The sequence below is a fragment of the Choloepus didactylus genome, chromosome 2 (genome assembly GCF_015220235.1).
Source record: "Choloepus didactylus isolate mChoDid1 chromosome 2, mChoDid1.pri, whole genome shotgun sequence".
Classification (NCBI taxonomy): domain Eukaryota; kingdom Metazoa; phylum Chordata; class Mammalia; order Pilosa; family Megalonychidae; genus Choloepus; species Choloepus didactylus.
This window is the reverse complement of record NC_051308.1, coordinates 3170740-3186859: the sequence shown is the minus strand read 5'-3', so window position 1 is coordinate 3186859 and position 16120 is coordinate 3170740. Positions and strand designations below refer to the sequence as shown.

The window sequence follows — 16120 nt, the reverse complement described above, 5'->3', positions numbered from 1 at the left end:
GTTTTGCTTCCATCTTTGCTCTTTTCATTGTCCTAGAAGCTCTTTAAGAGTAGCATAAATCACCCTTTCTCCAAGAAAGCTGGCTGCAGAAGCAGACTGCTCATTTTCGGAATAATTCAGGGGGTCTAATGCCATATTTGGATCTTATGGAAGGATAGCTGTTTTGATAGTGCCTGGTTGCCAGACCTGGGCCATAAACCCAGGGCATAAGCATGGGCTCTGGAGGTTGGTGGACAGAAGGCTCAAGGCCTTGGCGGCAAGGAGAGCTGTCCAGCAACTTCCTGCTCAGATCCCTGGTGGCCCCTATAGGCGCTCGGAGGGAACTGCTGCCATCAAATCAAAGTCTTTACAGAAAAGAGTCAAGGAAACCGTGCAAGTCATCAAAGCAATTGTGTATCCTCCAATATTCATTTTTTTTCAAGTCCAAAGGACACGTGGGTAGAAGCTTCATATTTGTTTCCACCTCCTGCTCAGAGGGATCCCTGGGGGAGGGAAAGGAGAAAGTACTGACCTCTACCAGTTTTAGATTGAAGAGAGTGAATTTTATTCCCTCCTCCCCCTGCCCCTCCCCATTTCCTCTTGGATTATTAGAAAAGCTCTTTTCCAAGAGGCCACTGGCTGAGTGCTCATTCTCTGATTGAGTTTTAACTCAAGCCAGTGATGAACTGGGTTTAAATGATTCCTCACTGGAGAGTTTGAACAGCCAATCTTACCTCCTCTGTATATTCTTTCTTAAGAGGGACACCAGCAGTTACCTGAAATAAGAGATAAAAATCAAGAATAAACCCTTAAAAATGTTTACCACAAATGATAAAAATCTGAAACAAACAAACAAAAAATCTCAATCTATTTTTGGGAGGTTAACTCCACATTTTATGTTTTTAAACCTGTAATTAGCTGGCAACACTGGCTAAATTGAACTTGCATTAAAACTTTGTGGGAAGGGGAGAACCTAAGATGGCGGCTAGGTGAGACAGGGCAAAAAAACACCTCCATGAAAAATACTAGATAAAAGCCAGAAAATGACCCAGAACACCAGTTCCAGTGATGCACCAGCTGGACAAGGTCTGCTAGATCTACAGGGACTGTGCATTTGGTGATACCAGGAGTCTGCGTTCCAAAACGAGTGAGTAAGTTGGCTGAAAGTACCTCAGCCACGTTGCAGTGGGGGAAACGGTGGGTTGGTGTTTCGAGATGGATAGCTCTTTAAAAAAAAAAAAAGCCTGGGAGCAGCTGCAGATACGATGGGGAGAGCCACACAGTGAAGCACAGCAGGAGCGGGCTGGGCTAACGCCTCGGTGTGTGGCGTGGAGGATACCCCTTCCCACACCTGCTGCTGATTTTCTCAGGGCCAGGGGAGCAAACGGAAGCCAAAAGGAGGAAAAAAACCACACCCCTTGCAGCCATCTCCCCGGCGGGCTGGGGATGTTCCTGCCTGGGACCGGACCCATAGCCCAGAGCCGCGCCAAGAAACCCAGTCTGACAGGGAGTCTTTCCCGCAGCACCGCTCACATGCCACAATATCGGCCGTGGACAGTGGCCTTTAATACACCCACGGCTGATTGTCCTGGAGCTGGGAGGGTGGAGCTGTGCAAAAAGGGGGAAGTTAATGCATCCCATTCAACCACCTTTGAAGCGGGCTGGGAATGCCCCTGCATGGCCCAGCATCCCAGGGCTTCCCTGGAGGCTGGTGCGCACTTGTGATGTGGCATGGCCATCCCTCAGCAGAGGTCCTGGAAGAGCAAAGCAGGGAAGGGGGACCCACTAGGAAATCCCAGAGAACCTACGTTAATACCAAGGACTTGTGGGTCAGCAGCAGAGACAATCTGTGGCAAGACTGAAATGAAGGCTTAGACTCTTGCGACAGTCTTAAATCTCTGGGAACACCTGGGAGGTTTGATTATTAAAGCTGCTCTCCCTCCCTAACCGCTCAGACACATGCCCCTCATTCAGGGCGGACAGCATCAACAACACACCCAAATTTAGTGCACCAATTGAACCCCACAAGAATCAGATCCCCACACACCACAAAGACAAAGTTGGGGAGAACTGATTTGAGGGGAACAGGTGACTCACGGACGCCATCTGCTGGTTAGTTAGAGAAAGTGTATGCCACCAAGCTGCAGTTCTGACAAATTAGAGATCAAGTAAAGCAAATGACAAGAGGCCAAAAACAACAGAAAATCTTAAAGCATATGATAAAACCAGACGACATGGAGAACCCAAACCCAAACACCCAAATCAAAAGATCAGAAGACACACAGTACTTGGCACAATTAATCAAAGAACTACAGACAGGCAATGAGAACATGGCACAGGATATAAAGGACATGAAGAAGAGCATGCCACAGGATATAAAGAACATAAAGAAGACCCTAGAACAGCATAAAGAAGAAATTACAAGAGTAAATAAAAAAATAGAAGATCTTATGGAAATTAAAGAAACTGTTGGCCAAATTAAAAAGACTCTGGATACTCATAACACAAGATTAGAGGAAGTTGAACAACAACTCAGCCTCCTCGAGGACCACAGAATGGAAAATGAAAGAACAAAAGAAAGAATGGGGAAAAAAATAAAAAAAATTGAAATGGATCTCAGGGATATGATAGATAAAATAAAACGTCCAAACTTAAGACTCATTGATGTCCCAGAAGGGGAAGAGAAGGGTAAAGGTCTACAAAGAGTATTCAAAGAAATTGTTGGGGAAAACTTTCCAAACCTTCTACACAATATAAATACACAAGGCATAAATGCCCAGCGAACTCCAAATAGAATAAATCCAAATAAACCCACTCTAAGACATATTCTGATCAGACTCTCAAATACTGAAGAGAAGGAGCAAGTTCTGAAAGCAGCAAGAGAAAAGCAATTCACCACATACAAAGGAAACAACATAAGATTAAGTTGTGACTACTCAGCGGCCACCATGGAGGCGAGAAGGCAGTGGCATGACATATTTAAAATTCTGAGAGAGAAAAATTTCCAAACAAGAATACTTTATCCAGCAAAACTCTCCTTCAAATTTGAGGGAGAGCTTAAATTTTTCACAGACAAACAAATGCTGAGAGATTTTGCTAATAAAAGACCTGCCCTACTTCAGATTCTAAAGGGAGCCCTATTGACAGAGAAACAAAGAAAGGAGAGAGAGATATAGAGAATTTTAACAGACATATATAGAACATTACATCCGGCGTCACTGGCACACATATTCTTCTCTAGTGATCACGGATCTTTCTCCAGAATGGACCGTATGCTGGGACATAAAAACAAGCCTCAATAAATTAAAAAGAAAAAAATGAATTTGTTCAAAGCACATTCTCTGACCACAATGGAATACAAATAGAAGTTAATAACCATCAGAGACTTGGAGAATTCACAAACGCCTGGAGGGTAAAAATGAGGGGGAGATGAAAACATTCCCAGATAATCAAAAGCGGAGGGACTTCATCACCAGTAATCAGTCCTATAAGAAATGCTAAAGGGAGCCGAGTGGGCTGAAAGGAAGGGACACTAAACAATTGACTGAAACTACATGAAGAAATAAAGATTTCCAGTAAAGATCACATGGTAAATATAAATACCAATACTACTGTATTTTTGATTTGTAAATCCACTATTTACTTCCTACAGGATCTAAAATATGGAAACTGTAATGATAAATCAGTGGTTTTGGACTCAATGTAAAATATGTAAGTTTTGACAAGAACTACATAAAGGTGGGGGAATGATGGAGTATAGGAACATAGTTTATGTGTCATATTGAAGTTAAGCTGGTATCAAAGAAAAACAAGATTGTTATAGATTTAAGATGTTAAATTTAAGCCCCACAGTAAACACAAAGAAAGTATCAGAGAATATGATCATAGAGATGAAAAGTCGAGGATGGGTTACGAGAAGTGGGGGAAGGGGCAATGGGGAGTTAAGAAATGAGGGTAGGGTTTCTGTTTGCGGTGAAGGGAAACTTCTAGAAATGGATGGTGGGATGGTGATAGCATTGCAACATTCTAAATGTGATTAATTCCACTAATGGAATGCTAGGGAGGGGGTGGAATGGGAATATTTAGGCTGTATATATGTTTCCACAGTTGAAAAAAAAAAAAACCAGTCTAAATAGATGACAATTAAATGCCAAGGATGATTCTGGATGGGATTTGAGGATGGAGAAGAGGAGGCTCAAAGGGACACAGATGGGACATAAGAAAAAAAAAAAGGAAATATAGAATGTAAGCTTTGTATCAGTGTTGAATTTCTTGAACTTCTTAGCTGCACTTAATGGGATTGCATAAAAGAATGTTCTTGTCCATGGGAAATGTATATGTGAATTATATTGTTTGTTCAAAGATATGTGCAGAGGAGGAACCTAAGATGGCGACTAGGTGAGACAGAGAAAAAAATACCTCCGTGGAAAATACTAGATAAAAAACCAGAAAGGACCCAGAACACCACTTCCAAAGTAGCACCAGCTGGACAAGTTCTGCTAAAGTCACAGGGAATATGTGTTTGGTGAAACCAGGAGTCTGCATTCTGAAACGAGTGAGTGAGTAGGCTGATCCATTTGGCCACGCTGCGGTGGGGGTAGATGGTGGGTTGGAGTTTTTAAAAAAAAATAAAAGAAGCCCGGGAACAGCTGCAGATAAGATGGGAGCGGTCTGGACTAACGCCTCGGTGTCTGGGGTGGAGGATACTCCTTCCCACACCCACTGCTGATTGTCTCAGGTCCAGGGAAACAGGGGGGAGATGCACGACTTGTGGCGGTCTCCCCGGCGGGCGGGGCCGCTCCTGCCTGGGGCCGAGCACACAGCACAGAGCCGAGCCGAGAGACCCAGCCTCGCAGCCGTCTCCCCAGCAGGCAGGACTATTCCTGCCTGGGGCCGAACACACAGCACAGAGCTGAGTGGAGAAACCCAGCCTCGTAGCCATCACCCCAGCAGGCGGGGCTGCTCCTGCCCGGGGCCGAGCACACAGCACAGAGCCGAGACAAGAAACCCAGCCTGACAGGGAGTCTTTCCCGCAGCACTGCTCACACGACACAATATCAGCCGTGGACAGTGGCCTTGAATACACCCACGGCTGATTGTCCCGGAGCTGGGAGAGCGGAGCTGTGCAGAAAGGGGGAAGTTAACGTGTCCCATTCAACCATCTTTGAAGTGGGCTGGGAACGCTCCTACACAGCCTGGTGGCCCAGGGCTTCCCTGGAGGCCGGCGCTCACTTGTGACGTGGCACGCCCCCCCCCCCCCAACAGAGGTCCTGGAAAAGCACAGCAGGGAGGGGGGAACTGCTCGGAAATCCCAGGGAACCTACACCAATACCAAGGACTTTTGTGTCAGTGGCAGAGAACAGCCTTAAATCTCTGGGGTTTGATTGTTAAACCTGCCCTTCCTCCCTAACCACTCAGGCACACGCCCTCATTGAGGGCAGACAGCACCGACAACACACCCAAATTAAGTGCACCAATTGGACCGCAAAAGAATCAGATCCCCACATAACACAAAGTTGGGGAGAACTGACTTGAGGGGAATAAGTGATTCACGGACGCCATCTGCTGGTTAGTTAGAGAAAGTGTATGTCACCAAGCTGCAATTCTAACAAATTAAAGATCAAGTAAAGCAAATGCCAAGAGGCCAAAAACAACAGAAAATCTTAAAGCATATGATAAAACCAGACGACATGGAGAACCTGAACCCAAACACTCAAATCAAAAGATCTGAAGACACACAGTTCCTGGCAGAATTAATCAAAGAAATACAGACAGGCAATGAGAGCATGGCACAGGATATAAAAGACTTGAAGAAGAGCATGGCGCAGAATATAAAAGACATAAAAAAGACCCTAGAAGAGCATGAAGAAGATATTGCAAGAGTAAATAAAAAAATAGGAGCTCTTATGGAAATTAAAGAAACTGTAGGCCAAATTAAAAAGACTCTGGATACTCATAATACAAGATTAGAGGAAGTTGAACAACAACTCAGCCTCCTCAAGGAGCACAGAACAGAAAATGAAAAAATACAAGAAAGAATGGGGAAAAAAATTGAAAAAATCGAAATGGATCTCAGGGATATGATAGATAAAATAAAACGTCCAAATTTAAGACTCATTGGTGTCCCAGAAGGGGAAGAAAAGGGTAAAGGTCTACAAAGAGTATTCAAAGAAATTGTTGGGGAAAACTTTCCAAACCTTCTACACAATATAAATACACAAAGCATAAATACCCCGCGAACTCCAAATAGAATAAATTCAAACAAACCCACTCCAAGACATATTCTGATCAGACTGTCAAATACTGAAGAGAAGGAGCAAGTTCTGAAAGCAGCAAGAGAAAAGCAATTCACCACATACAAAGGAAACAACATAAGACTAAGTAACGACTACTCAGCGGCCACCATGGAGGTGAGAAGGCAGTGGCATGACATATTTAAAATTCTGAGAGAGGAAAATTTCCAACCAAGAATACTTTATCCAGCAAAACTCTCCTTCAAATTTGAGGGAGAGCTTAAATTTTTCACAGACAAACAAATGCTGAGAGATTTTGCTAATAAAAGACCTGCCCTACTTCAGATACTAAAGAAAGCCCTACCAACACAGAAACAAAGAAATGAAAGAGAGATATAGAGACTTTTAACAGACATATATAGAATATTACATCCCAGGTCAGTGGGACACACATTCTTCACTAGTGATCACGGATCTTTCTCCAGAATGGACTGTATGTGGGGACATAAAAACAAGCCTCAATAAAAAAAAAAATAAAAAAATGAATTTGTTCAAAGCACATTCTCTGACCACAATGGAATACAAATAGAAGTCAATAACCATCAGAGACTTGGAGAATTCACAAACACCTGAAAGATAAAAATGAGGGGGAGATGAAAACATTCCCAGATAATGAAAAGCTGAGGAATTTCATCACCAGTAGATCAGTCCTAAGCAGGCTGAAAGGAAGGGACACTAAACAATTGACTGAAACCACATGAAGAAATAAAGATTTCCAGTAAAGATCACATGGTAAATATAAAGACCATTACTACTATACTGTTGATTTATAACTCCACTATTTACTTCCTACAGGATCTAAAATACACAAACTGTAATGATAAATCGGAGGTTTTGGACTCAGTGTAAAATATGTAATTCTTGACAAGAACTACATAAAGGTGGGGGAATGGAGGAGTATAGGAACACAGTTTACGCGTCCTATTGAAGTTAAGTTGGTTTCAAAGAAAAACAAGATTGTTATAGATTTAAGAGGTTAAATTTAAGCCCCATGGTAAACACAAAGAAAGTATCAGAGAATATGACCAAAGAGATGAAAAGTAGAGTAGGGGTTCCAAGAAGTGGGGGAAGGGGCAATGGGGAGTTAAGAAATGAGGGTAGGGTTTCTGTTTGCGGTGAAGGGAAACTTCTAGAAATGGATGGTCGGAAGGTGATAGCATTGCAACATTCTAAATGTGATTAATCCCACTAAGGGAATGCTAGGGAGGGGTGGAATAGGAAGATTTAGCCTATATATATCTTTCCACAATTGAAAAAAAAAAAGAAATAAGACAGTCTAAATAGATGAAAATTAAATGCCAAGGATGATCCTGGAAGGGATCTGAGGTTGGAGGAGAGGAGGCTCAAAGGGACACAGATGGGACACAAGAAAAAAAAAAAAAAAAAGGAAATATAGAATGTAAGCTTTATGTCAATGTTGAATTTCTTGAACTTAGCTGTGTTTAATGAGATTGCATAAAATGATGTTCTTGTTCATGGGAAAGGTATATGTGAATTATATTGTTTGTTCAAAGATATGTGCAGCTTGCTCTCGTATGTTCAGAGGACAGAGCAACAGATGATAGTGTTAGGGAGGGAGGGAGGGAGGGAGAGAGGGAGGGAAGGAGAGAGACAGTGGTGTGACAGGATCTTAAAGGTGATGGATCAGGGTACCGGGGGAGGGGGGGCGGGGTATGATGGAAATCTATGTAGGGGGTTTGTACTGTTTTTACAACTGTTCCTGTAAGATTGAACTTACTTCAAAATAAAATTTATTATTAATTAAAAAAAAAAAAGATACGTGCCGCTTGCTCTCATATGTTCAGAGACAGAGCAATAGATGATGGATGATAGATAAGGAGGGAGGGAGAGAGGGAGGGAGGGAGGGAAAGAAAGAAACATGGTGTGACAGGATGTTAAAGGTGGTGGATGGGGTATCGGGGGAGGGGGTCGGGGTATGATGGAGTTCTACATAATGGGGTTTGTGCTGGTTTGAGTGTATTGTGTCCCCCAAATGCCATTATCTTTGTGGTCTTGTGTGGGGCAGGAGTTTTGGTGATGGTTGGATTTGCTTGGAGTGTGCCCCACCCAGCTGTGGGCTATGATTCTGATGAGATGTTCCCATGGAGGCGTGGCCCCACCCATTCAGGGTGGGCCCTTATCGGTGGAGCTATATAAATGAGCTGACTTGGGGGGAAAAAAGAGAGTGCAGCTGGGAGTGATGTTTTGAAGAGAAGCAAGCTTGCTAGAAAGGAACGTCCTGGGAGAAAGCCGTTTTGAGGCCGGAGCTTTGGAGCAGATGCCAGCTGCCTTCCTAGCTAGCAGAGGTTTTCCGGACACCACTGGCCGTCCTCCGGTTAAAGTACCCGATTGCTGAGGTGTTACCTTGGATGCTTTGTGGCTTTAAGACTGTAACTGTGTAGTGAAATAAACCCCCGTTTTATAAAAGCCTATCCATCTCTGGTGTTTTGCATTCTCCAGCATTAGCAAACTAAGACAGGGTTTGTACTGGTTTTGCATCTGTTCCTATAAGTTTGAATTTATTTCAAAACAAAATTTATTAAATTAAAACAAAAAACAAACAACCTTGTGGGAAGCTTTAAAAAAATCTTGATGTCTGGGCTCTAATCTTTTAAAATTCCCCAGGTGATTCCGTTTCCAGTCAATGTTGAAAATTCAACTCTTGTACTGTTGCTCATTTTCCAAACATAAAATGGAATTTGTATGATTAATAACTGATTTATAGAGTGTATCATCATTCTGAATCATTCTAAAGTAACTGCCATGACTTATTTTTTTGGCCTGGTTTTTTACAACCCTATGAGGTTGGCAGAACAGTTTAAAGATGAGAAGAGGAAGGAACAAAACTGTTCCTATTTTCAGACGTGACTGCCCGAACAGTGCCCCCCAAAGAATCTGTAGATGAATTATTGCCATTAATAAGACAATTTAAAGAGGTCAAAGCAATATATAAGAAACTAGAAATTATCCGTTAAGCTATTTAAAAATATAAAGTACACAGAAAGAAATCTACAAAAAAAATGAATGTGCCCTTCGTGGGATAAAACTATAAAGTTATTAAAATACATTTTTCATTCGTAGGAAAAAAAACACATTTTTCAAAGATCTAATTCAATGAAGAGATACACCATGTCCTTAGCTGGAAAGCTGTCAAATCTTCCCCAAATTGATCTACAGATTTAATGTCATTCTAACAGATTATCTTTAGAACTTGAGCTACTTCTAAAATACACATGGAAGCAGAAAGGGTCAAGAATAAGCCAGGCACATCTGACGAAAGAGAGCAAGCAGGGGGACTTGTCCCACTGCTACCACTATAACACAGACAGAATCACATATAAACAGACCAAAGCAACTAAGGGAGAGCCCAGAAAGAATTCTAGCTTGATTACAACTGAGTAGGCTTGAAGGTCAGGAAGAAAGAGGGACCATTTAAATGAATAGTGCTGGAATTTAGAGTGATTGAGCCTAAGATGGGCAAGTTCAAGGATCACAGAATTTTCCACTGCACAAATTATGGGAAAAAAAAAAAAAGCTAAATGAACATAAGAGGCCATCATGGTTATCTGTGTAATATTTGTGTAATGATATCAAAAAGAAGCAGAAATTGTGATGGATCAAAAACATCACTACAGAGATTTCAGGTAAGCAGGAATGACTCTAAATTGGATAATAGGGAATATAAGATTAAGAAGATGAAGCTCACTCATTACTTGCTTATTGAAAATGTTTCCTGGATACATACTATGCCCAGCATAAGGGATACACAAACTAATAAGACCCAGCCTGTAATCTCAAGGAACTCAGAGTTGTGCAGGAAAGACACACAGACAGACATTCATTAAATGATTTGGCAGAGAAGGGGCTGCTGGCATCGAGAGAGGAGGCTTTGCTTCCGCAGGGCTCTTGGGCCTCCCCTGGCAACCTCCCCCACCCCTGCCGAGCCTCGTTACAGCCATCACTGGCCCAGCACACCATGGCTCCAGGTGGAAGAGAAAGAGGTGCAGAGGATCAAGGTGAGAGGAAAATACAGCCATCATAAAATGGAGCACACACACCAGGATGGAATGAGATAGGATCATAAATCAGGTAGAGAATTTTTACAGGACACAGACTCGAGACCAGAGTCTGGACAAACACTGGACTGGAATTCAAAAGACCTTGATTTTAGGTCCGATCAGTGCCTTAAATAGATGTGAGCTACTAAGCAAGCCACCGAATCCCTCTGAGCCGTAGGAACTGTGAACTTTATAAAGACTGAGCCAGATCAGCTGAGGCCAAGGCCAATTCCAGTATTGAAGCCATTAGGTTTTATACTTCTCAGGAAAAGAAGAATTTCCAAAGCATCTGATACAGGAAGAAACAGTTTTCTAACAATGGAAGCTGGTAGATAGATTCAAAGTCTAAAGGAACCTGTGCAAAGAATACATCGACAATTATCAAATTACCTTTGAAGAAAGGCAAGGAGTGATTGTAGCAACAACCGGTGTTTTGAGCAAAATAAGAATTCTTTAGGATTTACTACCTGTTTACTACATATTGCAGGAAAATTGCATTTGAAATGAGGATGAAGCTTTAGGCTAAAAAAATGCAGTGCTTAAGTGTGTTACCAGTGAATTTGGGATTCAGAAAATGTTTACCCTTTATTAATATTCAGCTCTCCATGGTGGACTGAGTAGGGGATTTGGATCGAACGTCCAGATTCAGAAACTACCTCAGCTGGCATGGAGACACTGCTTCAGTTCCTATAAACCCCAAACATCAGCTTCCTCCTCTGTAAAATAATATAAAAATGTCTGCATCTCCTAAGACAGAGAGTTGCTAAGAAGAACAAACAATGCATGTTGCAGTGTTTCATGATGGGAAACTTTTATTTTGTTTTACTACATAATAATCATTGATTACATGACCTCTGGGCACACAATGTACCAATTTAGAGATCAGAGTTGGCAGTTTGTCTAATATATTAATCGAATCATGACAAAGAACCTGCAAATTATTTTATTTCAAAGTGATTAATCAGCATAAATTTCTTATTCTCCATTCAATATTCTTAAAAATGAAAAAAAAAACAATTTCACACATTTTCTGTGGAGAAGAAGAAAAATTCTTTTCAGATATCTTTAAAATGTTAAAATAGAATTTGTATTTTTCCAGTGACACTCCCTTACAAATAATCTGATGCTGTAACGGAGTTATGAAGCAAACCATAATAAATGGAAACAGAAGGAACATGGTTTTTATGAAATCTGATGAGATGTAGCATCAGTGAACCGAAAAACGATCCCTACAAACACTGAGAAACCTCCGCCACCAAAGCAACCACGCAAATCCTTATTTTCTGCATTCAGGAACAAGAGCCTCTACTTGCCCATTACGATCTGGTTAGAAAATGTTGTCCTGAGACTTAGACACTAATCTTAAGACGGTAAGTGGTTACATTATATTCCTTTCCAAAATACTGCTTAGAAATAACATTGAGGGCATTAGTATTTACTTAAACTGACTAAACTCTAAGTGCCTATGGTTTGCAGAAGAGGTCTTAGAGAGAGAAATGCCAGGAAACTGTATGTCCACTGAAGGTTTTGAACATTTTTTTTTCGTAGGAAGGAAGCAAGGGACTCACGTTTGGCCCTCCTCCATGCATTTTCAAAGCTCGCACCGTCGCCACCAGCACGACCACATTGGGCACCAAGCCAGAAGCTCGGCACTTGATGTTGAAGAATTTCTCCATCCCGATGTCAGCGCCAAAGCCAGCCTCAGTCACTGTGGAGAAGCAAGTTGGAAACGTGCTATTAGCTTGCAAACACAACAGCAGGATTTGGCAATCACACAGTTCAAGTTCAATGGATAGCTTAAATTCCCTCCACTTCTAGGCCACCACACACTATTGTGTCTTGTTCAAATGGATTTTTCCCATTGTTGCAGAAAAGTTCCACTTCATTCCATTCCATAAAAAAGATGGCTCTCTGCTCTGTTTCATCACACCAGCATGTCTCAGGGATCCATAGCAAGGGCTGACACTCTACTTCTGTATTGCAACTCAAAACAAAGCTTTTCTCGATACAGACAAAGTTTTCACCTTAATAATCAGCTTCAAATTGTATCAGAAGATACTGAGCATGATTACAGAAGCTCTTTTGATACGCTTTATAACATCTGTAGAACCATTCATCTCAGTGCTACATGGCCTTTTCTGTTGACTGACAAAATTCAAGATGTTTGAGTTGCTTAAGAATGTTGACCACCAGGCTTCTAAAAGATGGTTTTCCATAACCACAGATGATACTCCTCTCTAATCCCTTTCCCTTAATGTTAGAAAGGTTACTGTGGTAGGCGTGGAAGTAGCATTGCCCTCTAAGATGATGATACTAAGGAGCTTTAGGACCTTATTACTCAAAGTGTGATCTCTGAACTAACATCATCAGCATTACCTGGGAGCTTTTAAGAAATGCAGAATCTCAGGCCCCACCCCAGACCTACTGAATCAGAATCAGCATTTTAACAAGATTCCCTGGGCCAGAAAAATGCACATTAAAATTTCAGAAAATTGCTTTAGGAAAGGACTACTACTAAAGTACTTATGCAAATACACTGAACATGCTGATGGCATAACCAGGGTCATAATTTATGGCAGAAATATGAATAGGCAGTAAAAAAATTTACTAAGAAATACACCTTAGGAACACAGTTAAAATGTGAAAGAAGGAAGATAATAATCCCTAGCATTCACAAAATATACATTTTTACAACAATGAAGGAAATATGCAAGATAAAACTTCATATATAATTTTAAACCCTGACTATGTCAATCACTTATTCTCATTCTTTCTGGTTTCTGTTTGGTATTTCCCAGGCCTAAATGATTTTTATAGAATAGATAGAATTTTGTAGTCTGCTCCTTCACTTTAAAATTAACTGATTTTTTTTTCTCAGTATACTATGAACTTCTGAAATGTATAATTATAAATGGCAGCTTATAATTTTGTTAAGTTGAGATACCAAGATAAACGAAAGTATTCCTCCTATTACTGACACTTGGGTTGGGTCCAATATAAATAATGTTGCATTGAAGATATCTGTACATATGATTTTTAGCTTCTTTCAAATTATATTCTTGGAAAAGCTTCCCGAGGGCAAGGTTATGGGACCAGAGGATAGAAAACATTTTTAGGACTGTTAACATGCTTTGACAAATTGAAAAATAGTCCTTTAAAAATCCTCAATGTGGAATGAATGTAGCTACAAGGATAATATAACTACATCTTGTCCTTCTAGAGTATACGGGGCCATTCTATTGACTTTATTAATAGTGGCTGGAACCAGAGAATGTCACTGGCATGGTGGACCCCAGAAAAGGCATATTCAGTTGACTTTATCAAAGGTCATTTTAGAATGGGGTTCCAGAAGGGAAAGAGACTGACAGAAAGGCAATCCTAACTGGATTATGGGTGCCTGTCCTACTGGTTTGCATTGCAGACAGGCGATGGGACTGACAATCAGGCACTGGAATGTCCTTCCAGCTGGGAGGCCTTGGTGAGCTGCCTCAATATCCAAGTTTCAGAGTCTTCATTTGACTCGTGAGGATTAAATGAGACAACATATAAAGTACTGAGGGCTATTTTATGGCACATAGTGAGAGCCTCCAAGAATGGCTGGCTTCATTATTACAAGAGGAAAAATTACCCCAGTATCTAGAAGTCATACTCAATTCTTAAGCATTTGTTGAATTTCTGCTATGTGCAGGCATTTTTCTCAGGTGGTGGAAGCCCAGTCTTGGGGTCACCGTCCCTGAGCTGTCTCAGGGAGTGGGGGAGAGTGAAATGGGGTACAGAGCACTGGGAGAGAGGTTTGCCTGGGAGGTTTCGGGAGGGGGTCAAGGGGTCCGGTCCAGAGTATTTTTCTAATCTGAGAAATCAGGACTGGGGGGAGATGGGAGGGAGGAAGGAAAAGGGCAGGAGAAGGGGAGAGGAAAGAAGGGATCCAGGTAAAGGGAGAGCAGGAGCAGAAGTCAGCCTACCCACACGAGGAGAGCTGATGGGCAGGGGCTGGAGAAGCCCTTTGAAACCCTTCCCCAATTTCAAGGCCCCTTCCCCAGTGTGACCCAGACGGAGCAGTAAGGACTCAAGTTCGAAAACTGTTTAATGTCACCCTATAGTCAGAAGCAGTGATGGTGGACATGTGGGTAATGGGGTTTGATCGCATGATCTCTGTATTTGTTCCAATCGGATGTGTTTAGACTGTATGCGTCCCTGCAGTCTTCACTGGAATGGAAGCTCCATGAGGACAGGGATCACGTCTGCCTGAGACACCAAACTCTGCAAGGCACGTGGTGGGCACTGCATGAACATCATTTTATATCTACCTACCTACCTACCTACCTATCTATCATTCTATCTATCCATCTATCTGTCTCTCCATCTATCTATCTGTCCATCCATCCATCCATCATTCTGTCATTCTATCTATCTATCGATCTATCATTCTATCTATCTATCATTCTATCTATCCGTCTATCTGTCTATCTATCTATCTATCTATCTATCTATTCTGTCATCCTATCTATCCATCCATCTGTCCATCCATCCATCCATCCATCCATCTGTCCGTCCATCCATCCACCCATCCATCCATTTATCTATCCCCAAACCAAATAAAAGAGGGTGGTAGTAGAGCACACAAATATATTCATGATACATTTCAGTTTCAAAATGCAATCTTAAATTCACTTCATGAACCTGACTCTCATCTGCCTTAATTCTCACACGTGGCCCCCATGTCCTATCTTCAGTGGCTCACTGTTGCCTGAAGAGAAAAGCTGGAGTTCCTTAACACAAGACCCAAGTCTACCATGATGTAAACCTCAAGCATACCTCTCTACCTTCATTTTAGGTGCTCGGCTGCAAATTTCATGCTTTAGTAATATCAAGTTTTTTTTGTAGATCTGACACACACTATGCGACTTGTTATCTCCACCCCTCACCTCATACTGCTCTCCCGTCTGGAACATTTCCCTCTCTGCTCTCTGCTTGGTTAACTCCTACCCACTGTTCAAGCCTCAGCTCAGAGGCACCACTTCCGGGAAGCTTGTCCCCAGTCGCTCAGCAGAGTTAGCTCCCCCTCCTCCCCTTCCTACCCAGCCATCCTCCCCCTCCCAGCCCTGCCATCCCTCCTCCCCCTCCAGTGTGCCACCCCATGGGCCGCACCCTCACAGCAGGCATCCTAATTAGACTTTGAGGACAGGGACCAAGCTCTGCTCCTCTTTCTGTCTCCAGTACCTAACCCCAGACCTCATGCATATAAGTGAATGAATTAACCGTGAAGGTACACACATAAAACAGAACTAAAGTATCTTCTTATTCCTTCCTATCATACTTCCCTTTTGTTTTCTTGCAACACCAAAGCAGTTTTAATAAAAGGTATAAAGTCGTATCTGATTTCGATATGACCATCTCAAAATCTCTACATAGGCTGGTGATGCCTAATTTCATATTTAAAGAGCCAAATTGGTAAAAAAAAAAAAAAAAGAAGAAGAAGAAGAAGAAGAAAAGAAAAAAGAAAAAAATAACCCACTAACAGAGAAAACCTCAATTAGGGAAAGGAAACAGGATGTAATAACAAAGGTCCTGGGACTATGGCTTCTAAATGCAAAGGAAGTATAGAAGCTAATAATGGGAAGAAAACAGAAGAAAGTGCCAAATTCACAAACTTTGAAAACCGCTCTGAAATATAATCGCTTTTTTTGTTATTTGTTTTCAAATACAGGCTGCCAAGGAAAGCAGAGAACATGGGAAAGATATGCTGATGCGCCTCAGTAAACATAAAAGTAAGAACCACTTTAATACAGA

The 16120-nt window shown here is 41.7% G+C and overlaps 1 protein-coding gene across 1 annotated transcript in view; it reads right to left on the bottom strand.

Annotated features, from left to right (window-relative positions):
- The window catches only part of MTHFD1L (methylenetetrahydrofolate dehydrogenase (NADP+ dependent) 1 like), a 221647-nt gene that overhangs the window by 64508 nt on the left and 141019 nt on the right, over window positions 1–16120 (bottom strand). Inside the window, exons 21-22 of the mRNA XM_037819428.1 lie at window positions 11899–12038; window positions 714–755 (exon numbers count right to left, since the gene is read on the bottom strand). Coding sequence (XP_037675356.1) covers window positions 714–755; window positions 11899–12038 — 182 coding nt within the window. The remainder of the gene's footprint in view (window positions 1–713; window positions 756–11898; window positions 12039–16120) is intronic.